Source organism: Notamacropus eugenii, chromosome 6 (genome assembly GCF_028372415.1).
Source record: "Notamacropus eugenii isolate mMacEug1 chromosome 6, mMacEug1.pri_v2, whole genome shotgun sequence".
NCBI lineage: Eukaryota > Metazoa > Chordata > Mammalia > Diprotodontia > Macropodidae > Notamacropus > Notamacropus eugenii.
Window position 1 is genome coordinate 369467167 of NC_092877.1, and position 27649 is coordinate 369494815.

The 27649-nt window shown below is 41.0% G+C and overlaps 1 protein-coding gene across 5 annotated transcripts in view; it reads left to right on the forward strand.

Moving 5' to 3' along the window:
* Nucleotides 1–27649, forward strand: part of PLCH1 (phospholipase C eta 1) — a 246264-nt gene that overhangs the window by 29748 nt on the left and 188867 nt on the right. For all 5 annotated transcript variants that reach the window (XM_072618673.1, XM_072618668.1, XM_072618670.1 and 2 more), the window contains exon 2: nucleotides 3755–3872. In XM_072618673.1, the coding sequence (XP_072474774.1) occupies nucleotides 3794–3872 (79 nt within the window). In that variant the 5' untranslated portion in view covers nucleotides 3755–3793. The remainder of the gene's footprint in view (nucleotides 1–3754; nucleotides 3873–27649) is intronic.

Genomic DNA, 27649 nt, shown 5'->3' on the forward strand with positions numbered 1-27649 from the left:
ATAAATCAGAAAATCTTGGATTGGAAAGGTCTTCTGAGCCTTAGTCTAACAAGTTTTGTTCCCTGCTCCCCCCACTCCCACTTCATCAAGAAGAAAACATCCAGACTCTGTTTTAAAAACATTAAAAATGCTTTAAACTAAATGAGAAAAACCAACTGTTGACCAATGTTTAAAAATACAAAAAACTTAAGAGAATGATTTTTAGAAACCAGCTAACGAGAGTTTTGGAGACTCGTACTACTTACAAAAAAGAATTTAGAGTTCAAAACTTTAAAAAAAATTAATGTTAAAAATTGTTTTAACATGCAATTGGGGGAAAGTAAAATTTTATATATTTAAGAAAGAAAAAGATGCTAGTGTTCCTTTTCCAGAGAAGCAGTATCGTATAATGGAGAAAGAGAGCTGGAAGTCCTGTATTCAGGTCTCACTGCTGACATGCTGGCTGTGGGACCCTGAACTGGTTGCTTCACACCTCAGTGTCCCAGGCACCTTTCTGAGATGATAAATGGCTTTGGTAGGAACGATGTCCTCACCAGAAGCTCCCTAGACCAACGAAATTATAGGTCTGAGCCCCCTCTTTCCCTCCCCAATCTGACTTAGGAAATTCCTAGAAAAGACTTGCTTATTTACCTATGGGAAAGCCTTTTGGAGAGTTTTGTAAGTACTGGGGAAAGGGACCCTTGTTTTTTTTGTTTTACTTCTTTCTTATATTTAGTTAAAAAACCAAACAAAACACCAAAACCTCTTTCTTCTTTACTGTTCTAAGTTCTGGTTCTGGTCCATCTCTCAGTGGTATTTATTAGAAAATATTCTTTGCAAGGTAGTTTCTTCCTATTCCTCGCCCCTCCCCCCCCAAAACACCTTGCATTTTTATATGATATTCAAATTTGTAAAATATCACTTTTATAACTTTCTGTGGTGGGGCTGTACAAATATTGCTGGTTAGTTAATTCTTATTAATGAACAATCCAGGATTCCATTGGTTCCATGATCTCCTCAATGAAATATTAAGACTCTTCCATTCCTTTTCCTCCTGTGAGACTGTTATTTGAGAGGGCCCCATTCTACCCCACAAGAGGTCCACCTAATAGGCTGGAGGCCCACATGTATCTCACTTTCCTCCATTGTAAACAGTCTTTCAATAAGCATTTAAGTGCTTACCATCACCAGGGAGTGTTCTAAGGGCACACATACGAACCAAAAAGATGCTCTCTGCCTACAAGGTTACATTCTAAGACAACATGCATAAAGAAGCTGAAAGTGTGTAGGGAGGGGGAGATGCCTGAGTGAGGACATGGAGCCTGGAGAGGGGTGAAAGATAGCTGGCCCAGGCCCTTCTTCAAAATAGATGTTCTGATTGAAAATCACCAAGGGGGGAAGGAGGCACAAGACGTGGAGGGACCTTCCAGAAGAGACATGGCAGCATTCTGGAGAGTCAGAAGCAGAGTAGAAGAGGAACATGGCGGCATTGCCCTAGTTGGCCTCCAAGGTCCTTTCTGACTCTATGTATATGGTCCCATAACTCTTCTGTCCTTTTGGCATTGAGTGAATACCAATGGAATGTAAGAGCCAGCTTCTGCTTTTGATGAAGATGAGGCCTATCCCTTCTATTCATATCCCTTCCCAGTGGAATCCTTTATACCTGTTCTGCATAATTCCTTTGTGTTTGTGCTGAAGTCTGTTCATTCCCATCATGCATTTCTCCATTGACCTTTGGGTGATCCTCAACTTTAATTTTACAGACTATAGTATTCTCAGACTCAAATCTTATAAATTTAATTAGTAAATTGAATTTCTTAATAAATTCTTATTAACTTACAAGTAAGTCAAACTACCTTCAATTACCTTGTCTACTATAGAAACCTTCAAAGCAGTGCACACTGGTTTCTGCCCATACAATCTCTCTCTCTCTCTTTCTCTCTCTCTGTCTCTCTGTCTCTCTCTGTCTCTGTCTCTCTGTCTTTCTCTCTCTGTCTCTGTCTCTCTCAAGACTTTGAGAGAACCCCTAGTCTACAGAACAGAAAATGTATTGCCCTCAAATTCAGAAACTGCAGGCAACAGTTTGGGGCCTGGGCCAGCTATTTAAGTAGATTATAACAAATGTGGCTTTCCCCTGTTTCCTAACAGTGAATTTCCCTGAAAATAGGCCAGTACTTTTTGGGCAGCTTCAACTTTGATGAGTCTCAGCCAAGTCCCATCAATCACTTATCTTGTTTCTAAGCTATGTCCTGATGCTAAGTCAGCAATCCTGACCAGCAGGAATTTTTTCAGGTCAAGAAGGTACTTTTTTAGTAAACTTTTAATTAATGGCATCCTATTGGCAGGCTCATTGTGGGAAAAGCTTTGAGTATAGGTGTAATAGGAGTTAAAAAATCTTCCCCACCCATTGATAGACCTCTGCTGGGGCTATTGAGGGAGGCTTATTTTGTCTGAAGGCCCACACCTTTTGCTGATTGCTAATGAGATACTGGGTCACCAGGGGTTGTGCCCTCTGGCTCTGAAAAGAGTATATATACTCTGAGATGAGGTTTTTGCTTTGGGGCTTAGTTTTGTGAAGGTTTCTGTGCCAGATGAAACTCTGGGCAGCTGTTTAAAGAAGTCCCCCTCTCCCCTTGAAAACCCACATGTTGGTGTTTCTCTGGTAAAGACATTGCCTATGGTCAGACAGTTGGAAGCCTTGTCTGTTGGTCTCTCAGTTTGTAATTTGTTTGTATTTTTTCTGAAGTTCAGAGTGCTGACCTTTCCGCCTGAACTAAGTGAATGATTTATGTGTTTGATTACAGCAATTGTTGACCCCTTAAAAAGCTGGTTTTCTTTTAGAAAAGCAGATCTAAGAACTTGTACCAGCAGGTCATCCTGGTTATGTCAGGGTGCTTGCTGCTACGCTAGACTGGGTGATGACTGGCTGGCTGTTGTGGAAGAACCAGCCAATCTGTGAATGGAGGCTTTTTTCCTGATTGACTGAACGGTGGTGGATTTTTGGGCCATAGAAACTCCCAAAGACCATCTAATAAAGTATAGACAAGCTGTAAGCTGGGACAGTGGAGGGAAAGATAAAGTCACTGATCGTCAAGGTACATTGAACAGCTCTCTATCATTCTGAAGGTTGTGTTTGCAATTTAGGTCCAGAAAAAGGTAAGGTTTGCAGAGAAATGGTTTAACAAATATGGTTTTAGCCTTGGAGTCAGGAAGACTTGGGTTTGAATCTTTCCTCAGATTGTTTCTGGCTGTGCGAACCTGGACCAATCACTTAACCCTTCTGAAGTTTATTGATAATAATAATGATGATAATAATTATAACCCCACCTTCCTTATAGGGTTGTTGTGGAGAATGAAAGAGACAACATAGGCCAAACACGTTGTAAACGCTGAAATGCTACATAAATGTCATGTATTATTAGTAAGGATGACAGAGTGCAAGGTCTGTAGTCAAGAAGTCTCATCTGCTTGAGTTCAGATCTGGCCTCAGACACATACTAGCTGTGTGACCCTGGGCAAGTCACTTCATCCTGTTTGCCTTGGTTTCCTTAACTGCAAAATGAGCCAGAGAAGAAAATGACAAACTGCTCTCGTGCCTTTGTCAAGAAAACCCCAAATGGGGACATGAAGCATCAGGCATGACTGAAATGACCCAACAACAAAAAATAAGCTTTATATGATGGTCTGGGGAATGCCATGGAAAAGCAAAAGAAATGTTAGGTTCCTCATGAAAGAATAAATCCCAAACTTTGTCATCTTCTGCTTTTCTTTTCAGACAATTGGGATTTGATGCTGCACAGAGAGTCTCAGAATAATGAGTTACTGGAGCCTTGAGAAGAGGAACTGCGTGCAGTATCGGCGGCATTTCCTAGTGGATAATAGTGTGTTTCATGGTGAGTGGGCTGTTCTCTATTTGTGGTTTTGATTTAAAAAAGAAATCTTGTAGAATAGAACCTTGAGAGTTGAAAGGTGCCATAGAGGTGGTAGTGTAGTGGTAGTAGTAGCAGTGGTGACAATAATGGCTATCATTTGCATAGAGTGTGTTCAGCTCAAAAAGGTACTTCCCATGTTATAGGATCCTCACAACAGCCCTGTGAGGGTGGAGCCGTTTTACAGATGAAGAAACTGAGGTCTGGAGAGCTTAGATAACTTGCTCAAGGTCACACCACTAGTAAGTGCCTAAGGGGGGATTTGAACTCAGGCCTTTTGGACCCCAAGTCTAGTACTCTTTCACTGCCTCAAGGTTGTCTAGTGGAACCCTTGAGAACATTTTTTGCAAATGGTTGTCTAGCCTTTGCTGAAGAACTCCAGTAAGGGGACCATACATTCATCCAAAGAGCCAGTTTTAGTTTTGAACAGTTCTTGAGGAATTCCCCTTTTTATAAAGCCCAGTTTTTTTTCCTATGATCTCCATCCCTTGTTTTTAGCTTGGCTAAGCAGACAAAAAGAAGCCTCAGCTCCTGACAACTTTTCAAGTGCTCGAGGACAGTTTTCCTATGAGCTCTAGCACTTCTTTGGGCTAAATGTCTCTTGTCCTTCAACTCATGACCCCTTGATTATATATTACACTGAATACAAACCAAATTCTGCATCTGGGATTTAACCAGCAATTCTAGTTAACTTCCTGGAGAACCATCAGTTTGTATTTCTTAGTAGAGTGATGTGTTACTGATTTAATTTCTAATCTTTGTGGTCTTAGCAGGCTGCTTGTAGACAGAGAGAATAACAGAGCTGGTCTGTAGAGTCCCATTCTATCCATCTTCCTTGTCTGTCCAAGCCACTGCAGTCACAGATCAGGCAGGGGTTGATACTGGTGGGTAAGATGGCAGGCCATGCTCACCGCCTTTACCTGGCAGGAGTCTGTGGGCTGTGCTCCATATAGATATGTTGTGAATCCCTGGACCCAGCTCTTGTCTTTTACACTCAGGGATTTATGGGATGCCTTTATCCATTATATCCTTTGGAAGAAGAATCCTGGGTGTGTGTGTGAAGAATTAGGTTAAACAAGAGGGATGACCGGAGTGGTGACAGCTGACATTTCCAGAGGGTCAAAGTGCTTCTGAATTTTTCTGCTTTGGTTTCCTCTCCCCTCTTTGCTAAGAGGCGTTGCTGAAGATTCAGAATGATCTGCAGGCATTTCTTCCTTCTGGGGTACTAGGAGTGTGAAGGCATGATGAGGGACGTTTCTAACTGGGACCAGGACATTGGCAAATGAGGGCAACGTCCCTTCAAAGTGGCTTCTCGTTCTTTATTGTCATGATTATCTCACCTTCTCCCCTCTTTCTCCCATCTCCTCATTCAGGTCTAGGCTCTTATATAGCCCATCAAAGATGGCAGAAGTGATGGACGACCAGATCCTACCTGGGGTGCTTGCTCTCCTTTTCCTGCCCCTTCATCTGGGCAGCTTGAATGCTCCCAGGGTACAGATATGATGGGAGTCAACAACTTCACTCTTTCTCATGAGGTGGAAGAATGTCAGGCTTTCCTATGTACCCAGCTCTTGTCTCCTATGGTCCTTAAGGACTCACCACCTGCCCTACCTCTATGCTCTTTAGTCCCCTCGTCGTATGACCTGAGGACATTTGGGCCTTGCTGTCCGCCCCACTGAGACTCCCTGGAATTTTCTGAACCTTTTGATCTGATCTATAGCTGAATTTTCTTTTATGTGTTCTCTCCCCTGATTAGGGCATGAGCACCTTGAGATGAGGGACTGCCTTTTGTATCCTCAGAGTTTAGCCCAGTGCTTGGCTAAACACTGAACAAATGCTTTTAATTCATTCATTCATTATCATCTTCATCTCAGTGTCTTGGCATCCATGTTCCTACTATTGGCACAGAATCCCTTCTTACCTCTACCTCTTGGAAGCCCTGCCTTCCTTCAAGACACTGCTCAGGGGTCACCTTCTACACTATGCTTTTCCTGGTCTTCTTATATCAGGAATCCTTAACTTCGGGTCTCTGAAGTTATTACATTTTTGATAACTATTTTAATAGAATCTGTTTAAAATTTCAGGTATTTTATTTTGTGCATGTAAAAATATGATTCTGAAAGGAGGTCCATGGGTTTCACCGGACTGAGAAAGGGCTCCATGAAGACCTTTGCCCGAAACACGAATGCTTTCTCCCTCTTGAAATGATTGTTTACGATTTTGTGTATAGTGTATATCTACTTCTCTGTACACACAATGTGTCCCTCCTATGCAATATAATGTAAGCTTGCTGAGGGCAGGGAATGTTATCATTTTTGCCTTTGTGCTTCCAACATCTAGCACCATGTCTTGTACATAATAAATGTTAATAATTACTTGAACATTAGGTTGCACATCTAATTCAAAACTGATTATGGTCTTGGTTGGCTAGTAAGGACCTATGGTCATTGTGTAACTTGCTGTTTGAGCTCGTAGGTAAGCTCATTGCCACTTAAAGATGTAGAGCCAGGGTTCTCTGCATCATGTTTTCCTGTTTTCTGCCCCAGCTCTTCCAACAAATACTTCCTAGAGTAGCCATTAGCCCTTCTGTGATTCCTGCTGTTTCCACTGGAATCCAGTCTAGGACTGTGACAAAGGCAAAGGCTCCAGCGGTCCCCTGGGTCTCCGGTTTCTCAGTAATTTTGGAATCGCTGATGTCTTGATGTTGTCACTCACTGAGACAGAGGACTTTAGTGTGGGGCTGACCCACAAACGTATGCTCTTTTCTTGACTGAGCAACGAGCTTTAACCAAGCGCCTGTCACGTGCCAGGCGTACAACGACAAACAAGGCAGTAGTTCTTGCTCACAAGGACTTTACCTTCTACTGGAGTAGACAACATGTCCACATTTAAGCAATGGAATTTGTAAACACCAACTAAATTCAAAGTCATTTTTGGGGGGAGGCCCAAATGGCTGGGAGGAGAGGCTTGAACTAAGCTCTGAAAAAGCTGGGGCACTCTCAGACAGGGGGAGGAGGGAGTGCATTCCAGGCACAGGGTGCCATCTTGGGCACCTGCAGGAGGACAAGAGATTGAACGTCCCATGGGAGGAATAGTGGGAAGGCAGTGTGGCCGATCAGTGTGACATCAGAAATGAGACAAGGGAGGCTCTTGGTAGAGCTTGGTTTGGGATTTGCTGGGAAAATTATGGCCCCAGGAGGTTTTTAAGCCTGGAACGGAATCCAGAGGTCTCGCTTATTTCCATCGTCTTTGTGGGCCTCACGATGGAGTCAAGTATCCAGGTGTTGTTTTGGAGTGGAAATGTGTCTATGAAAAACACGTCCCCAAGTTGGCTGTTTGTCACCTGTTGGCTTGACTTTTTATGAACAATGACATGAACACAAGGGGGCAGCATAGCACTTAAAATATGAATGGATAATTTAGATTTTTAAACTCAGTAGCATTCATCTTGGAAAGAGATTTAGGAAAAGTAAATCCTCCCGAGATTACGGGAGCTGAAGTCAATTAGATTTAAGGTTCAGTTGTATTTAAAAACAATAATAGGTTTAGAAATTCTTAGTGGTATAAGAGGCTATGCTTATCAGAACCTTATGGAGCTCTGTAATGCCTTGGGGGTGTGTGTGTGTATGTGTGCGCGTGTGTCTGTGTGTGCATCTCTGTGTGTGTGTGTGTGTGTGTGTGTGTGTGTGTGATTGTTTCTTCTGAAATTTATGTACATTCTCCTAAAAGAAAATCTCTTTTAAGATGGTATCTGTGGTTCCTCCACAGCACACCTGCAGAACCTCTTGGCACTTTTTTTGAGGGGGGATTATTATTGTCCTTCACATTAAAAATTATAGTCATTTTTCTTTTTCCTTAAAAGTTTTTAAGCTTTTGTGCGAATCTTTTCTGAATCCTAAATCCTTTGTACTTTGTTTCAGTTGTGGTAGCCTTCAGTATAGGTTTTTTTTTTTTAAATTAATCAAGTTAATAGTTCTAGAAGAGAATCTTTCTAGAATTAGGATAAGGACTTGACCTATGATTTCAATAACATTGACTCTGCCAATGCAGGTCAGTCCCTTCTCTGGAGTTTATACTATTAGAGAATTGTCCAGGACACTGAGAGGACAAGTAACTTACTTAGGGTCCCCTGACCAGTATGGGTCAGAGGTAGGACTTGAACCCAGGGCTTCTTGGCTCCAAGGTCAGCTCTATCTACCATGCCATGTTGTCTCACACCACAGACATTTCCTCTTGAATTTTGGCTTCCTCCACCAAGCACATTGAACCCTTCCTTATAACAAAGAAATATATTTAAGAAAGCCAAATTGTATCGGGCAGCTAAGTAGAACATTGGATAAAGTACTGGGCCTGGAGTGAGGAAGACCTGAGTTCAAATCCAGCCTCAGGCACTTATTAGCTGTGATGTAGAAAAAAAGTCCTGGGTAATTAATCATTTTATTACTTATTATTAGCAGATAATTAATAAAAAGAGTCAATGGCATTCTCAAAAGCCAAAGATGCTTCATGGAGCCCACTGAATGCTTATATGCCCTTGAAAGAATGGGTGTTCTCAAGGATGGAAATCAACTCTAGACAAAGGATCTACTCCTCACCCAAGTCTGTCTGAATGGAGCACAATGGGCCAGAATTCCTTAGATTAAATTTTTGTAAAGTTCTCTACTTGGATAGGGTCCCCTACCCAGGATCAAAAAGCATGTGCCCCAGGAATTGGGCAGTCCCATCCATCAACAGTGTCCTTCAGAGACTGAACAACCTATAGGTTTTAGAAAAACAAATCAATTTAATAGCTGATTATTAATATGTTGTATGATCAAATCACTCAACCTTTGTTGTTGCTTTGTCAATTAATTATTCCCATTTGGGGTTTTCTTGACAAAGACATGGGAATGGTTTGCCATTTCCTTCTCCTGCTCATTTTACAGATAAGGAAACAGAGGTAAACAGGGTGAAGTGATTTGCCCAGGGTCACACAGTTAGGAAGTGTCTGAGGCTGGGTTTGCACCCACATTCTCCTGACTCCAGGTCCGGCATTCTATCCACTCTACCACCTCGTGGCCCCATCACTTAACCTTCATCTGCCTCACTTTCCTCATATGTAAAATGGAGATAATGCTAGTACTTGCTTCCTTGAGTTGTTATTGAGGGTCAAATGAGGATTAATATTTGTAATGTGTTTAGCACAGTGCCAGGCATGTTGTAGGTTTTTATATTGCTTTCTTGTCTGATAGTGTGGAATGCATTCTCCATCTCTGAAAGTAGGGAAGCGTATTTCCCTATTTCTCTAGTTCATTACCCTTCAGCGGGTTTGAGTGCTTTTTAGTGTGGCTGCGTGCATGATTGTGTATTATCCGCTTGGTTTCTCTCTCTTCAATAGGCCCTCATTTTTGTTTCAGACTTTGGCTATCAGAGCAAGTGCTGCTATTCATATTTTCCTATGTATGCGAACTTGATTTCTTTCATTGACCTCCTTAGGGTATATGCCTGCTAGAGTGATCAATGATACAAAAGGTAGGAACAGTTCAGTGATTTTTCTCATGTGATGAATAGTATGTTCTTGAATATGGTGAGCACTAGTTATAATCCCTTTTCATCTGGGAGAGGTGTAGTGTGGGGAGAAATGAAAGGTAATGGTAGAAATGGGAGCTCCCCTCTCAGAGCTGATTGAGGAGGGAGATGCTGCATTCTATAGAGAACTCCAGGAGTCTCTAGGTAAGTGCCCCTATGCCCATTAGTGTAGATTTTATTGGCTTATATTGATTAAAGAGAGACAAAATCAAGAGAAACATCCCAAGGAGTACTTAGGAACAGACTGAATTGCATTTGCAAATCTTATAGCCTGGCCAACACTTAATAGTGCTTAGAATATTTCAGAATGTCTAGCTAACATAAGGAGGGCTATGGGATTTATTTTAACAGACCCTTTCTGATTTTCTGCCTATATAAATGATGTATAAATGCTATATATATTCTGGCTATTGTTGCTAAATTCTCCTGGGAATGGGCATTCTCACTGTCATATTTAGGAAGAGGAGAAAATACATTTCCCCCCAAATGTTGCGGACCTGGGGAATTTCTTACAGATGCCAATGACCAGATTATACATTTGAACCTTTAATTCCCTTTAATCCTACAATGCAGAGACAAAGAGTAGACTTTTAGAGGTCAGATATTAATTACTGGCTCCACCTGATAGACAGGGAACCCACAATGGGAACATAATATGGGAAAATGTCAGTATGGACCTGACCCACCTCACATTGTAAACATCTAGGCCAGAGGAAGATAGACTAGTAGAATATAGTGGCGCCCCACCCCATCTTGAGTCCTGGAGTTTTTTTTCTGAGCTTGTACAACTTGGGTGCCCTTCTTCCACCTCCAGTGTGAACCCTATTTAGGTAGCACCATTTCCCTGGTGTGCTGGCCAAGCCTTAATATTTACTGGTGATTAGTTGTACTGTAATGCTTAACTCGCATTGAGTCACTGTTTAATTCTTTAAACAGTTTGATGTTAAGATTTGTGATTATAAATAAAAAAAACACCCTCGCCCATGCTGCTGAAACTATATATAGCAAGCCCCCCCCATCCCCTGCTCTCATGCCACTTTCACCTAACTACCACTCACAGTGATGGGGCAGGTCCCCAGAAGGCAGCTGACTTCAATTTTTAGGGTTATGACATCCCTGAGTGGGTTTCTAGTGTTGTAATTTATAAGCCCCCATTGGTGGTGGACCCCCTAACAGCTAGTTGTTTCAATTACCTTGTAACAAAGACAGTATGACAAGAACAGTACTTATAAAAACATTTCCCCCTCAGTGCATAGGGCATACTCTCATGGGCTAAAAATCATATACAGAATATACAAAAATGTTATTACAAAAAATACAAAAGTGGAGAGGCCCATATATAAAGAGCCCATTTGATGAAGGTGTCACTCATAACCCTGATTTACTGGAGGTCCTTCTCTCCCTTTATATAGTTCTCATCAAATTTCTTTTAAGGAGCGCTTTCTACAGGTCTGCAAAGCTCCTTACCTTTACAGAGTCCATACCTGGTGCTTCTGTCTTTCCCAAGAGGTCACATTCCTGGAAACTGACTTTTCTTAGGTGACTATCACCCCTGGCTGTTTGTTTACAACTGGCACAGACTCTCTGATCCCAGCTATATACATTATCTGCTAATTGTCCAGTTTTTTGATGGTATGGTTAATGAAAGGAGGAAAAGAGAGAGAGAACAATATTCCCACCAAGGGCTTGGCCCCAGCTTTCCACCTATATCCTCTGAACTGGCATGTTCTGGTCACTGGACTGGTTCACTGCTTGGCCACTCACTGGTTGTGATTTGTCTGCATGGACCCAGAAGTTTCTCTGATTCTTTCATAAGATGTACACGTTGGGAATTGTGTGTTTTTATCCAATAGTGAAAGCACCATTATCCACTCCAATTGATTAAGGATTTATGATTCGTGTCTGGTTTCCGCTTTGGATTGATTCATTTGAGCTCCTGGGCCTTCTGTGATTATATTAATTGGCGCAGTGGTGGAAGAAGTCCACCATAACATATAGAAAGTCCATTCTGGGTCATCATCCCCAAGTGACTGAGGAAAACAGAAGGGAGGGGTTGCTTGGATGCAGGAATTATCATCACTGAGGAGGTAAAGAAAAGAGGTATTGGGTGTTTTACAAAAGAGTCTTGGATTTGGAGGTAAAAGGTCTTCATTTGCATCTCGGCTCCACCATTTACTAGGTGTGCCACATGAGGCAAATCCCTGGCAAATTCATCTCTCTGAGTAGTGGAGTCCACCTCCTAGTGGCTTCCCCAGCTCCCTTTAAATCCCAGCTAAAGTCTTGCCTTTTATAGGCAGCCTTTCCCATCCCGCTTAATTTCCTCTTTATCCTGTTAAATATGGAAGTTGGACTCAGGTCATCTCATACAGTATCTTCCAATTCTGATTTTGGATAGGGAAGAATTGCTGGGGATTGGCTACTCTACATTTCAATCTTCTCCTGGCCTGAATGTATGTAGTGTGAGGTGGGTTGGGTTTGTACTCACAGTGTCCCATCTTACACTCCCGTTATAGTTCCCTATCTACCAGGTGGAGCCAGTAATTAATATCTAGGCTCTAAAAGTCTATTCTTTGACTTTGAATTATAGAATTCAAGGGAATTAATGGTTAAAAAGCGTTACCTGGTCATTTGCATCTAAAAGAAACTCCCAAAGTCTACAACATTTTGGGTGACAAGTATTTTCTCCTTTTCCTAAATATGATTTATATTTATCTATTTTTAATAATGAACTATTAATTAAATCAATAAATTATATATATATATTCCTAAGAATTCCCAGGAGGCCATAGTGACAGTAATAACAATAATAGCCAGAGTTTATATAGCACTTTCAGGTTGGCAAAGCACTTTAAGGTGAACTCACTGAAGCCTTACAACAACCTAGGAAGTAGGTGCTGTTTTTATTATCCCCATTTTATAGGTAAGGCTGAGGCTGAGGATGCCCAGAGCTACACAATAAGTATCTGAGGCAGGATTGCCTTGAGTCTTCCTGACTCCCATGCCAATACTCTATTTACTGCACCACTTCGTTGCTCTGTGAAAGCTCTGTGAGGGCATGGATCATTTCTCATTTTGTATCCCCAATGCCCAGGAGTGGCTTGCCTATAGTAGAGCCCAATACAGCCTTGTTGGGCTGGATTCCTTCTGCCTGGCATTGGTCCCACAGAATCTAGACTTGGAAAATGTTCTCAGTTTGCTATTCATTTATTAATTAAATTTGAAGTTCTTCTTTTCACATGACAAACTTTAAGGATGGGTACATATTCTACTTTTTCAGTAGATATTTTGTTCTTTGTGAGTAGCAGAAAACATGGGATTGTGGTCAAACATGGTGAGAGTGACTGGGAGAGCACTCAGAGTCCTTTTGTGAACTTTTTATGTACATGATGAAATATGTCCTACACAATAGATGTCTAATAACTGTTTAACAAACATTCGGACAATAAACATTTATTAAATGCCTACTATGTGTCAGGTATTGTGCTAAGTGTTGGGGATACAAAGAAAGACAAAAGGACAGTCCCTGCCTTTAAGGAACTCACAGTCTAATGGAGGAGCCAACGTGCTAACAGCCATGTATAGATGATCTATATGCAGGGTAAAGAGGAAATTAAGAGGGATAGGAAAGGCTGCCTATAAATGGCAAGACTTTAGTTGGGATTTAAAGGGAGCTGGGGAAGCCACTAGGTGGAGATGAAGAGGGGGAGCATTCCAGATATGGGGGTCAACCAACGATAATGCTTGGTGTTGGCAGATGGAATAAATGTCTTCTGTCTGTTGTTATTTCTTATTTTCAAGGATAATCCTGGAAATGTTGGCTGTTTCTCTTCAAGCTGTGTTCTGTACTTTTGGAACTGAAATCTTCTTGTCTGGCTGCCTCGTTTTATAGAGGAACCCTCCTAGGGACAAGGGGTGAGGAAGTGGATGATGTATCTGGTCATACTGCTGTTAAGTGGCTGAAGCAGGATTACAACCCAGACCTTATGGGATCATCGTATCACAGATATAATATCGTAAGGGGCTCTGGAGGTCAACTAGAACAACATCTCCATTTTAGAGATTAGGAAACTGAGACACAGAGTGGTTAAGTAACGTGTCACTCAGGATTCAAACTCATGTTGCCTGACTCCAATCCCAACACGTCTATCTCTGCCTCTCTTGTCTTCCAGTCCAATATTTGCTCCCCAAAGATAATCTATTTCAGTGGCCTTTGTCTTGGTAAGGTAATACAAGATTTTATACATAGGTTGACTAGAAAATATCAGAGAAAATCCCAAAAGTTCCTAAACTGGAAGTCTTTTGTGGCAGTAAGAGGGAGATCTATGGAAATGAACACAAGGCCATAGAACTTACAGTTGGAAGGGAGGCTGACTCATCTACAGATATAACCAATCCACTCTGTTTAACATTTCAAGATCATAAGGAATTAGGGGGAAAGGAGAAAATGGATCATAGGATTGATAACTAGGGAGACCTTAAGGCTTGTAGAAAGCTTTCCTGTGTAAAGTCACAGAATAACATCGACTCTCAAGAGTTGGAGGGGACTCTAGAGGCCATTGGGTCCCACCCATTGCTATTTGGGCATCCCTTTTACATCATCTCTCTGAATATTTGTTTTTCTTCCTTTGTTTGAAGGCTTCTAGTAAAGGGGCCATGCTCCCACCCAAGGCAGCCTAGTTCATTTTTGGACAGCAAGTGTTTCTTCCCATCGAACATGGGCAAAATGGCAACCAGAGAGATGGTTCGTCGGGGCCTAGATGAAGGAGCCTGGGCTGTGTTATTTTTAGTAGTTCCTCTCTCTCCCGCTTGCTGACTGGAACAAATCCTATTATCATGAAGTGTAGCGTTGGCTGCCCTACTTTTTATCTTATTTTTAATTTGATTCTCAATTTCTGGCCCTCAAACTTAAGGCAGAAGAAAGAGCAGCCAGGCAGTCTGGTGGACTGGTTTGTTTGTTCATATTTGAAAATACTAATATTGCTTAAGTGCTAAAATGGAAAGGAGAAATAACCTGGCTTCCCCGCCAGTGATCCTGTTCCCAGATTTTCTGACTCTTCCCCCAGTAATTGGTCACTTGTGAGCATTAGTTATCTTCCTTGACTTACAGTGAAGATTCTGGTCTGTTGTTCCTCAAGTTTCATTTCCATAATTATAATTAATTTTCATTTGTGTTCTCATTTTCACCAATTGGTTTTTTACCCTCTTTGGGTTTAAAATATTCACAGAGCCCAGAGGGAGGAGGCTGGCACATTTTTTTCGGGCCCCCTGCTCCACGTCCTCCTGATTCATTGAATCCTCTTCGTTCATCACTATGATTTTATTCTCTCTCCTTTTTTTGGTTGTTGTTTAAATACAGCTTTTTTTTTTTTTGCAGTGGTAATTATGACTGATTGCACTTATAATCAAGAAAAAACTATTGAATGTCATCTATTGTAACAAAGATCTGAAAAGGAATAAGAATCGTTTAATGGATTGAGGTCTTGCATGAGAATCAGGCAGACCAGGGTTCTAGATCTGTTTCTAATATATACTGGTTGTTGACTCTTGGCATGCCCCTCACCTCTCAGTGCCTCAGGCAACATCTGAAGTTGAAGTTATAGCCGATCCACTCGGTGGAGAGAAATTCTGTCCAGGGAATTTTCTTCAGGGGAGGGAGTTTCCACATTGGGAGTTCTCATCAACAGTTAATAAATATGTATTAAATGCGTACTTTGTGCCAGGCACAGCACTACGCATATACTGAAAGCCTGATCTAATGGGGGATGACAATACACACGAGGAAGCTGAAAGAGGGGAAGGGGAATTGAGCCAGAAAATACCCTGGGAGAGGTCTGATGTTCCTGGAGTTGGAACCAAGCAGATCATCTGTGATGGGAGGTGAAGGGTGCTCCAGAGTTCTGAGGGAGGCTTGGGGAGGAGTTTGTCACTGCCCTCCAATCAGAGGGCTTCTAAATCCCCTCCCACACCCCTCCCCTCCAGGCAAGAAAAATGACTTTGGTTTACGTTGTTTACCTTTAACGTTTGGAATGCTTTCAGACTCTTATGTTGAATGAAATCGTGCCAATAGACACCAACTCTGAACTCTGTTTTCTATTACCTCATCGTTTATCACCAAGGATGATGAATGACCTATCCTAACCACTGGAATGTTGGCAATCTATAATAATGTTGTCTTCAAGAAAAGATTCTGAGTTTGTATCAAAACGTGGCTTCTTTAAAGGAAACCCTTCATTTCTATATACTTCTCTAAAATGATTTCTGGGATATTTTATTTTTCATAAAGAATCCTGTAGGTCAAGATTATATAGATGACCATTCTAGGAGGTCTTCAATGAGTTGTGTTCTAAAGGATTGTCATCTGGAGCCTGGAGCTTGCTTTTCCTACAATGCATGCTAGTTAGAGTCCCAGGTGGACTCACAAAAGTCTAGAGTTTGTCTTCAGCATCATTCCATTTTCCTTTCTGAATCTCCTCTTCTATTTGCTAGCATATCTATCTACACATCACCTTTAAGTGGGACCATATAAGCCATCTCAACCTTTTTTTTTTTTCCTTCTTTCCCTGATTCAGGTTCATTGTTGGGCAGTTTAGTCTTGTACAAGTGATCAGTAGTTTTTCCAGAAGTGTTACTCTTTTAAAAAAAATCAAAATTTGTATCGATATCTTTTTTTTTTGTGTCACCTACATTTCCCATTGCATCCCTCCTTCCTCTCTCTTTTAGAGAGCCACCTCTTATAGCAAAGAATTAAAAAGAAAAAAAAAAACAAGTTTAGAAGTGAACCAAAGCATGGGTACTTCAAAAAGAGATAGCTTGTTTGAGCCCCATTTTCAGAAAATATCAGAGAGTGAAATGAAAACTTCTCTCCATCAGTAGAGAGGAAATCATTTTTTGGCCAGGTAGGAGTGACTCTTGAATGCAAAACCATCTGGGTATTCTGCTCTCCTTGGTGAGCCTTCCTTAGTTGCTTGTGCCATTTGCAAACTCCTTTCCTTTGGTGCTGGAGAACTCACTTCATATTGCATGACAGCTAGAGCAGGGAGCTAGAGCAGTGGAGCGGGCAGCCCTTGGTATAGATGGTTGTTTGCAAGTTGGTGATTTGTTGTGGTCACCACCATTCAACCTCAGCCCTAATCAACCATGTCACTTGGTCCTACATTGTGCTGATCCTACCTCTCTCTATGACTTTGCTTAAACTGCACGTCCCCACTGCTTTGACTTTTTCTCTCTTATTTATAACCAAATGATTTTTCCAAGTCTAGCTCATGTTCCCCTCACAAATTCCAGGACATTTCTCTTGGCTCTTCTATTCTACGTTGATTGTGTACCATCGAGGGTACATATTCAAAACATTCAGTTTTTAGACTTTAATCATTTCTTGTTCTCTATTTATTCTGAATAAGTGATAGGTTGGTATAGTGGAAAGAGGTCTGGGCTTACAGTCAGAAAAGACTGGAGTTTGAATCTTACCTCTGAAATAATAATGATGGTAATAACTAGCATATCTGTAGTGCAACCAATATTATCTCATTTGATGCTCACAATAATCCTGTGATATAGGGGCTATCATTACCCCCATTTTACAGATGGGAAAACTGAGAATGAAAGAGGTTATATGACTTGTCCAGAACCAAAGCTGAACTTGGGTCTTCCTGACCTCAGGTCCCTTGACCCCATCACTATCTCTATGAACACCTTTGTAGTCAGGCGTTTCTCCTTTATAAAATAGGTATAATCAAACCTATAGTACTTACTCCCTAGGGACGATACTGTACTTTGCGTTACATATTATCAGCTATTCATTCTATATTCCTTCATGTGAATCTTCACTGAATTACTCATATTTGTCATTCTTTACAATGCCATGAAATTCGATCACACTCATAGACCATAATTTGTCCACCTATTCCCCAAATGTCAGGCAGGCATTTTGTTTTCAGCTCTGTTAGCACAAATAAAGCTGCTATCAGCATTTTTATATACTGATATATGCTGCCAATTATCTCCTTGGAATCTAGTCCAAGAAATGGTTTCTCTGGTTCAAAGGGTAGGAATGATTTAGTGATTTTTCTTGCATACCTCTGAATTGTTTCCCGAATGAGTGACCCAATCGACAGCCAGCCCAGCAGTAAAATAGCAGAGCTGTCTTTGTAGAGCTCTTCCAGGAAGGCATGGCTCATCTTTGGGGCAGTTTCCCGTTTTTGCTCTCCTTGTTGTTGGACATGGAGTAGTACTTCAGGGCTGTTTGAACGTGGTCTTCTCTGATTGTTAGCGATTCCGAACGTTTCTCCAGTGCTTGCCAGTTTGTATTTCCAGTCTTTGACCGTCACCTTCATCATAGCTTTTAATCTTATAGATTTCTATCAGTTCCTCAAAGGATTGGATCTCCAGTGTCTTACAGACATATTTATGTGTAATGTTTTCCACTACTTTGGTTCTCTCCTTCTAATTCTTGCTCTGTTAATTTAATGTTATTTCTGTAAAAGCTTTTACATTTTAAATGTGATTTTATCTTCTCTGATCTCTTGTATCCCATGCCTAGTTATGGGATCTTTGTTTATCTATAATTGTGAAACAGAGAATGTCCTATTATTCTGTATTTTTTAAAGGTGATTTTTAAATCTTTAGATAATTTACTCATTTGAAATGTATTGAGGTATATAGTATAAAATGCTGATCTAAATGTGTATTATAGAATATGTATGTGTGTATGTAATGTATATAGCCGAACCATGTACTAACCTGGCCATACTCACTATATATTTTAGGCAACGTGTTACTATAGTTCTTTATTTAGTATTTTTGCATCAATATTTCTTTCTTAGGAAAAGAAAGACAGTATGGCATTGTGGATATGGAGCTGACCTCAGAGTCAGGAAAACCTAGATTTAAGTCTTATCACTGACACATACGAGCTGAGCTATCCAATCTCTCAGTAGCCCTGTCAACTTTCTGAGACTATAAAATACAGAGGATTTGCGCTCTCTCACTCTCTTTCTTGCTCTGTGTGTGTGTGTGTGTGTGTGTGTATGTGTATGTGTTAGAGGGTGGGGGATTGTCCATGTTGTGAGTTCCTTATTTTGAAGAAATGCCAGTATTTTTCCTCTCCCTGCCATCAAGAATGATACTGGAGTATAGTTTTATTTTCTATATTGTCTATATATTTTCTGTACTTTCTCTTGTGTCATATTCCTTTCATAGAAAGAGTTGACCTGATGACACATTAGGCATGTGTACTATCAAGGACAGTCAGATGTGTACAAGAAGGTTTGCATTCTTTTTCATTGTAGCAAAGAACAGGAAACAAATATCTCTCAGTTGCGAAGTGACTGAGCAGATTGTGTTGTATGCACACAGTTCCTTCTTAGCACACCTTGAGAAATAAAGAGTATGATAGATTCACAGAAATATGGAAAGACTTAATATGAACTGATGCAGAGCAAAGCTGGAAGAGAAGGATTGCTGCCATGATCATGACAATGAGAGGAAGGGGAATGGCTGACTACCTTCCAAGCCGTCCACCAAAGCTCTTGGGACTGTTCTACCTCTTCAGCATTCTTGCCTACCTCAGAGTGACCAATCATGACCTCAAAAGGAGAAGGAGGCAGATGAAGCATACCTTCTACCTGTTGGCAGAAAAGTGATGGACTAGGAGCATGCAACCCGATGTGCCTTGTCAAACGTGGTCAGGGTGCTGGTTGTATATAGTGTGTGTGTGTGCGTGGGCATGTGTGTGTATGTGTATTTGTCCTTCGGTGACACAGAAGACCATGCTGTCAGAGAAATAATGACATGACTTGCTATTGACTTTGTTTTGAGTAAGGGAGGGCTGGGCAGGTCACCAGCCTCCCTTCTCCTTCAGAGTCATTTGAATCCAGTGACCAGATATTCATTAGGACAACTGGAGATGACCCAGGATGAGGCAATTGGGGTTAAGTGACTTGCCCAAGGTCACACAGCTGATGAGTGTCAAATGTCTGAGGTGAGATTTGAACTCAGGTTCTCCTGAATCCTGTACTGGTGCTCTATCCACTGTACCACCTAGCTGCCCTTGCTGGTTGTATATATTTGATATAAAAGGGGACACTTCTACTAGGGGATTTGGAGTGAAGATGGCAAGGTGGTTTGTTAGGTAAAAATGACAAAGAATAAAAGAGGAAAAGTTTTATTTATGGAAGGTAATTTAATCATAAATGATTATTAATTGACATTAGGTGACTATATTATTATACATATTCAATATTATTTTCAAAGGGTTGCAACTGTAATTCTTTTTTTAATTTTTAAAATTATTTTATTTGCTTTTAGTGTTCTACAATCACTTCCATATATCTTAGATTTCTTTCCCCCTCCCTTCCCCTCCTTCCCCTCTACCTCCCTGCTCCCTCCCTGAGACAGCGTACAATTTTATATAGGTTCTACACATACATTCCTATTAAATACATTTTCACCTTAGTCATGTTGCATAGAAGAATTAAAATGAATGGGAGAATTCATAAAACAAACCAAAACATAATACAAAAAAAAAATGGTCTGTTTCATTCTATGATCAAATTCCATAGTTCTTTCTCTGGATGTGGAAGGCATTTTGCATCAAGATTCCCTTGGGAATTTTTTAAGTCCTTGCATTGCAATGAAGTACTAAGTCTACCAGAAAAATTTGTTGCACACTGTGGTTGTTGCTGTGTACAAAGTTCCCCTGGTTCTGCTCCTTTCATTCAGCATCAGTTCATGTAAGTCTTTCCAGGCCTCTCTGAAGTCTTTTGGTTCGTCATTTCTTATAGTACAATAGTATTCCATTACATTCATATACCACAATATATTCAAACATTCCCCAATTGATGGGCATCCCCTTGATTTCCAGCTTTTGGCCACCACAAAGAGAGCTGCTATAAATATTTTTGTACGTGTGGGACATTTTCCCATTTTTATGATCTCTTGAGGATATAGTCCTAGAAGCAATATTGCTGGGTCAAAGGGTATGCACATTTTTATAGTCCTTTGGGCATAGTTCCAAACTGCTCTCCAGAATGTCTGGATCAGCTCACAGCTCCACCAACAAAGAATTAGTGCTCCAACTCTCCCACATCTTCTCCAACATTTATCATCTTCCTGTTCTGTCATTTTAGCCAATCTGATAGAGTTGTTTTGATTTGCATCTCTCTAATCAATAGTGATTTAGAGCATTTTTAATATCTTTAATTTCTTCCTCTGAAAACTGCCTGTTCATAGCCTTTGACCGTTTATTAATTGGGGAATGACTTGTATTCTTGTACGTTTGACTCAGTTCTCTCTATATTTTAGAAATGAAGCCTTTATCACAGACACTAGTTGAAAAATTCTTTCCCAATTTTCTGCTTCCCTCTTAATCTTGGTTGCACTGGGTTTGTTTGTGCAAAAACTTTTCAATTTAATGTAAACAAAATTATCCATTTTGCACTTCATAATGTTTTCTCTCTCTTGTTTGGTCAAGAATTTCTCCATTCTCCATAAATCTGACGAACACACTATTCCTTGCTCCACTAATTTGTTTATAGTATCAATCGTTATACCTAGATTATGTACCCATTTGGACTTTATTCTTGTATATGGTGTCAGGCATTGGTCTATGCCCAGCTTCTGCCACACTGTTTTCCAGTTTTCCCAGCAATTTTTGTTGCACAGTGAGTTCTTGTCCCAGAAGCTGGGGCAACTCTAATTCTTATAAAGCCATTTAGAGCAAAGTCCTTTTTCCTGTTCTCCATCCCCTCCTTGTCCCACCTGCCCCTCCTCCCTTCTTCATGGAGAGGTTGCTTATGACTAAGGGTTTTTTAGAATTTAGACTCTGTTTTGTTTATTTGGGTGCATTTTTTATTTTTCTTTTAGACATTAAAGGGCTCCAAAGTTGCCTGCTGTTATTATTGCATCTGTCAAGTCTCCTTGGCAGACTGAGCTCCATAGTCCAGATGAGCGGTTGTGGCTTATGTTTCTCTTGTTTCTCCCAAAGCACTTTGGGTACTAAACACTTGCTGGGTAATTTGGTCTCCTGAGGTGTGCATGTGCTGCATTGGATAGAATGCTGGAGTAAGAGTCGAGGCTTCACTTTGAGTCCCTTGACATTGTAAGTTCCCCGAGGGCAGCAGCCATATCTTATAAAACCATTGGAAACTCAACATGCTGTGATCACCTAGTTTATTGTATAGTAAAGTGAAAAGGAAATGAAAACAGATGGAGACAATGGTCTCCAACCATTTCTCTCGTTTAGCCTCTTCTTGTTTCCCTTTTACTTCTCAAGGTGCACACACCCACAGGTTGTAGAAAGCAGTGAGTAGAAAGGGTATGTACTCCCTGTCTCAAACTCAGTCTAAGGAGGGAAAACAGAAGGTGGTGAGGAGCTTCTACCCCCATCTCAGAATCATGCACTGAAAAGGGAAGGTAGCTACCCTGGCTTCACCAGCCAAATGGGATTCGTAACCACTGGTGGTCATGTTAGCTCTAGATCTTGTTCTGCCCCAGTGACTTCCCTGTTCCAGGACTGAATATTCTCTAGGATCCCCTTTCCTTTTGACAATTACTTGGCACACAGAAGCCACGGTAGCTCCTGGAGCTTGGTTGCTTCTCTCTGGCACTGGTTTCAGTATCTGTAGCTCTCTACAAAGTCCTCAGTCACCTTGCCTACTCTGGTTTCCCTTTTCCCCAGGAAATCTGAATGGAAAGGTCAGAGGAAGGAAGAAAATAATTGAGAAGAAGGTACCACCATGTACAGATAACTTCTCTTTATCTTATCATTTATCACCATTACTTCTGCCTTTTTTGCAAATGAGAGGCTCACCATGGTCCTGCATGAGAAAGGCATTATTTATTTCTGTGCTAGGATCATCTGATTGCTCTGCCACAGTCTTTTGTTCACTCTCATTTCCTTGGGTTCAGGAGAAAACAATTCAGGAGAAAAAAAAGAAGTGGGGTGCTGGTTTCTACTGGTAAAAGTGGGCATTTTCTGCCTTAGGATTTACTAATCACTTAAGTAGACTTTCTCATTTGATCCTCTCATCAATTCTATGAAGTTATACCAAAGACATTATGATCCTCCTTTTATAGATGAGGAAACTGAAGCTGGGAACTTCTGTAACTTATTTCTCCATGGTCAGCTAAGTAAATGGTATAGGAGACAAGATTCACAGTCACAGCTTTAGAGTTGGAAAAGACCTTAGTTGTCCCGTTCATTCTCTGCTGCCAAACGTACTGATCTTGCTACAGCACATCACTCTTGTGATGTGATGGGTTCTTTTCAAGAATAGAGGATGAACCAGAAAATGATGTAACCCACAAGTGCCCAGAATGCAGCTTGGACCTCTGGGGGCTGGCAGCACTACCAAATAGAGCTTGCACCTGATTAAAATGTAATTGCAAAAAATTAGACAAAATAAAAAAGGCAATAAACAGACACTATAACATTTGAAAACCAAGTCAATACGTGGACTGCAGGGTTCTTTATTATGGATTGGTGGCCAAACTACCACTGACCAAACGTCCAATGAGGGACAGCCCATCGCTTCTGAAGCAGTCCATTCCACTTATGGATGGATCTCGCTGTTAGGAAATCTTCCAAACTCTCTGATTTCTTCTCACTGCTCATGATTCTGCCTTTGGGAGATGAAGGGGGGAAAGTCTAATCCCTTTTATCCATGATGGCTCTTCTGATGTTAAAAACTGCCATCTTGTTGACGACCGAGTTCTCTCTTCTCCAGTATAAGTAACTCCACTCTTTTTTTCTCATCTGACCATCTGACATATAGTCAACCCCCCCTCCCCCCCTCCCACCTTCCCATGCTGGTTGAGCACTTCTGGACCCTTCCAAGATTCTCAATAACTTTCTTAAGCTGTGATGCCCAGACATTCCTAAAGGGCAGACCATGTTACTCATATCCCTGGAGCTTAGCCTCATGCCAGGCATATAGTAGGCATTGAATAAATGCTTGTTGCCTAACTAATTAAGTATTCCTGATGTTGTCTGTCCTGGGCAGAGTTTAATGGCACCTATATCAGCCTCTCATTTCTGGAAGTTCATCCCCTCAGTGTATCCCAAGATTCTCCTTTTTATTCTCTCTTTTATGTGTCCTCCATTAGAGTGAAAGGTGCTTGAAGTCAGAGAGGGTGGTTCTTTTTGCTACTATTTGTTTAGTATAGTGCCTAGCACATAATAAATGCTTAACAAATGCTTGTTGACTGACTGCTCACATCAAACCACACTCTGGATTCATAGATAACTTGAAGCCCCCAGATCTGTTTCATACAAGGTACTGGTGAGACTTTGCCCATCTGCTATTTGTCAAGTTGATCTTTTGAACCCAAAATGTAAGTAAGAGTTGAACCCAGGTAACTTCTGACTTTGAAATCTAACACCATCTACTATTTGGTCAGTTATGTTTTAAGAATGTGAGGAATTTATCAGGGGTAAAATTTAACTTTTAAAAAACTGTCAGCACGTGTGGAAGCAGGTAGTTAACAGTGGCCAACTGTGATTATTTTGAAGTCCATATCACCAACAACAAATAAATTTAAAAAGAGAGAGAGAAAAAAACCCTAACAACTTCAGATTCAGAAACACTGAGCATTTAGAGATTTCTTTGTAACAAGATTTAAAATGGATTGCATTTAAAAAAGCGATCATTATTATGTATTAAAAGGGATCATTTTCCCACAATCTTCTGACTGAGCTCTTAGTTCAATCACATGCTGTTTCCTCTTGGAGGATGTACATATTAATTCCTCCCAACCTGTAGGAAATAGCAGCATCTTTAGCCTGATGCTTCATAATGTGCTGTCTTAGAACTGACAGTGGCAGACCAATTTTTCTTGATTTGTTAGAAGTCAATTTCTTACAAACTATTTTTCAGGCCCTTTGAATGCAATGAATAAGTTGCATTTTAAATAATTTCCTGACCCTCCATGTCAGTTTCATATGTACATTTTAAGCATCAGTAAGCTGAGGTTTTTTTTTTTTTTTACCCTTTCATAATTTTATTAGGAAAAGCTGCTAATTGCAGAATTTTACATATTGTTAAAGTTCTCATCTGTACTCGTCTGAGACTGTCTGTTACCGGAGGGGGATGTTATCAGGTCTGTAACTTTTACCCATGGGAATTACTACGTGCCTTAAAGCAAGGGCCACAACTCTGGAGAAAAAGGAGATGCCCACCTCACTCCGGGAGGAGAATAGCTAATAACCAGGAGAGTTTGTGCTTCAACAAGTTCCAAAGATATGCTTCTGCTTTGGTTTCAGCTTTACAAAGGAGATGAATGCTCACCACGCTTCAGAGAAAAGCTCTGCTTTTCACTGAAATATCTCAAGTACTTTCCCAACAGATAAATCTGTTTCATCCCAGTTTGCTGATAGCAAAGGGGCTTTAAGAAGCCAGAACTAACTTGGGTGAGAGAATTCCACTCTATTCAGGAGGCATTTAATAAGACCACTCTACACTCTACCAGACCCCCAAAAAGGAGATTGGCCCTGCCTTCATGGAGTTTATGTTCTTTTGGAGGAACACAACACATATACAGAAAAGTAAAGACAAAGTATACATACCCTGTATAAACGAAGTATGTATACTTTGTGTGTATGTATGTGCAAGTGTGCGTGCATGCATTTGTGTGTTGGGTGTGTACCGTTCAGTCATTTTTCAGTCCTGTGTGACTCTTTGTGATCACATGTGGATTTTTCTTGGCAGAGATACAGGATTGGTTTGCTATTTTCTTCTCTAACTGTATACATGCGTGTGTATGTATGTATGTGTTTGTATACATGTGTATGTGTGTGTATATTCTCTCTCTCTGTCTCTGTGTCTCCCCTCTGCCTTGTTGTCCCCCATTCCTGGAATGCTCTGTCTCCTCTGCTCTGACCTCCTTTGAATCCCAGCTAGGATCCCACCTTCTACAGGGAGCCTTACCTCTTCATTCTAGCACTTTTTCTCTGGGCATTATCTCTCATTCATCCTGTATAGATCTTGATCTGCATATATTTGTTTGCATGATGCATCCATTATCTTTTAAGCTCCTTGAGAAGAGGGTCTTTTACTTCTCTGTACAGCGCGTGGAGCATAGTAAGCATTTCATAAATGTCTATTGATTGCTTGATAACTATTGGTACCACAACGGGATTTCAAGAGGGCGGGCATGTTGGCAACATAGGGATAGGGAAATGGGAGGACTTGGGGCGGAGATGAGTCCACTCAATGACTTGAAGGCAGCCTGGACCCCAAGAGGGAGCAGGGAGGATCCAGCTGTGCAAGGGAGAGGAGGGGGAGTTTGTAAGAGATATGTAGCTGGATTTCATAGATTATAATTGGGTTTAAGGAAGATATCCCGTTAGTCTGAATAAAAAGATGAGCTGTCACTCCTCTTGGATCCTTGACCTGATCCTGCCAAGCATGATGGTCTCTGGTCTATCTTCTTCATTCCTCCCTCTTTCCTTTGTGTCCTTGCTGGATGAGCCCCAGAATGAGGCAGAGGGCTCTTCTCCCTCCCTCTCCTCCTCACTTTGAGCTGCCTGTTTTCTCCAATAGCTCTTTTCTCTGTTCCTGTTTCTTGCACACTCATCACTTCCATATTCCTTTTGGTTGACTGTGAGAGTTGCAGGGTGGGGAAGAGGGCGTTAGAAGAGGCCCAGAGTTACAGGGACCTAGGTCTTTCCTTCACTTCCTACCATTTGGTGTGAGTGTGTGTGTATGTATGTGTGTATACGTGTGTGTGTGTGTGCGTGCTTTGACACTGTAGATTGTTCCCTCCTAATAGTGTAGTCTCTCTATTACCTGTATTCACCTACTCACAGTGGTATTTAAAAAAAATGTTTTACTTTTGCTCTTTTAAAAAAACATACTTTGCTCTCCTTTTCCAGTGACTTCCTCATTTTCCAGCATGGTTGTCTGGTAAATCCCCAGCTTCTCTTATTAGTTGGAGGCATGCTTTGATGGACAAAAGACACATCTGTTTTGGCAACATGCCTGTTGTGGAGCACGAGTTCTATCTATAGGCATAGATTCTCTGTAAGCCTTAACTGACCCCAGGATCTGCTTCCTCATCTCCCATGTTACTAAGTAGATAGGCTTTCCAAAGATACTTGGGCGCATGCAGCCGGGAGCAGATTAGCAGTCTTTTATTTTGATTAAAACGTTTTGATAAAAGAGAATAAGGATTTTTATGGCAGTGGAATTGAATGTGTTTATGGTAGAAATGGATATGAAGTAGAGGGATTAAGAGAAAGAAGTCTCTCATCATGAGGAATATTTCAGATAGACTGGATTCATGGGGTGGGCTTAAAATCTCTAATCTGCTCTGTAATAATAGAGGGTGGTGCAGTTAACCCAAGCAGTGCTGGAGCTGCTGGCAGTTGGCAGGAGCTGTTTGCTGAGAAGTGCAGCTCAGAGATTGATGTGTTTGTGTGTGTGTATTTGTGTGTGCATGTGTCTATATATGTATGTTTGTGTATTTGTGTGTTTTGTGTGTGCATGTGTGTGTATTTGCATATCCACGTGTCTATATGTGTGTATTTATGCATTTATATATATATATATCTGTGTATGTATATGTGTATGCAGGTATATATATACATAGTATACATGTATATGTCTGTGTTTTTGTGTATGTACACGTGTATGGATGCAAGCTCATGGCAAAATTTGTTTGCCTGGAGAAGTTCACCAGTACTGTACATCCTTTCCTTGATGGCATGCTTGCCTGAGTTCTGGATAATGGACGATGCTCTCGCAGTTCCCCAGTGATCAATGGAAGTGAAGCAGGGCTGTGTGCTCCCATGCTTTGCTGAACGATGTTTTCAGCAATGTTGTCAGGAGCCTTCGACAAGGATGAAAAAAGCATCAAGGTCAGCCACTGCGCTGAGGGCGACAGGATGCAACAAAGTATGGATTGGTTCTCTGCTGCTTGTGCTGATATTGGCCTGAAAATGAACACCAAGAAGACAGAAGTTCCCACTAGCCAGTGCCGCACAATCCACACAGATACCATCGTTTACAGCAAGTGGAGAAATACTGAATGCTGTAGAGAAGTTCACTTACCTTGACGGTATACTTTCCAGGGATGTCCACACAGATGATGAGGTTGATGGACACGTTACCTTTATTTTTATTGTTAGACTGACTGTTGTACGCCTGTGAAACCTGGACAGTGTACCAGCACCATCC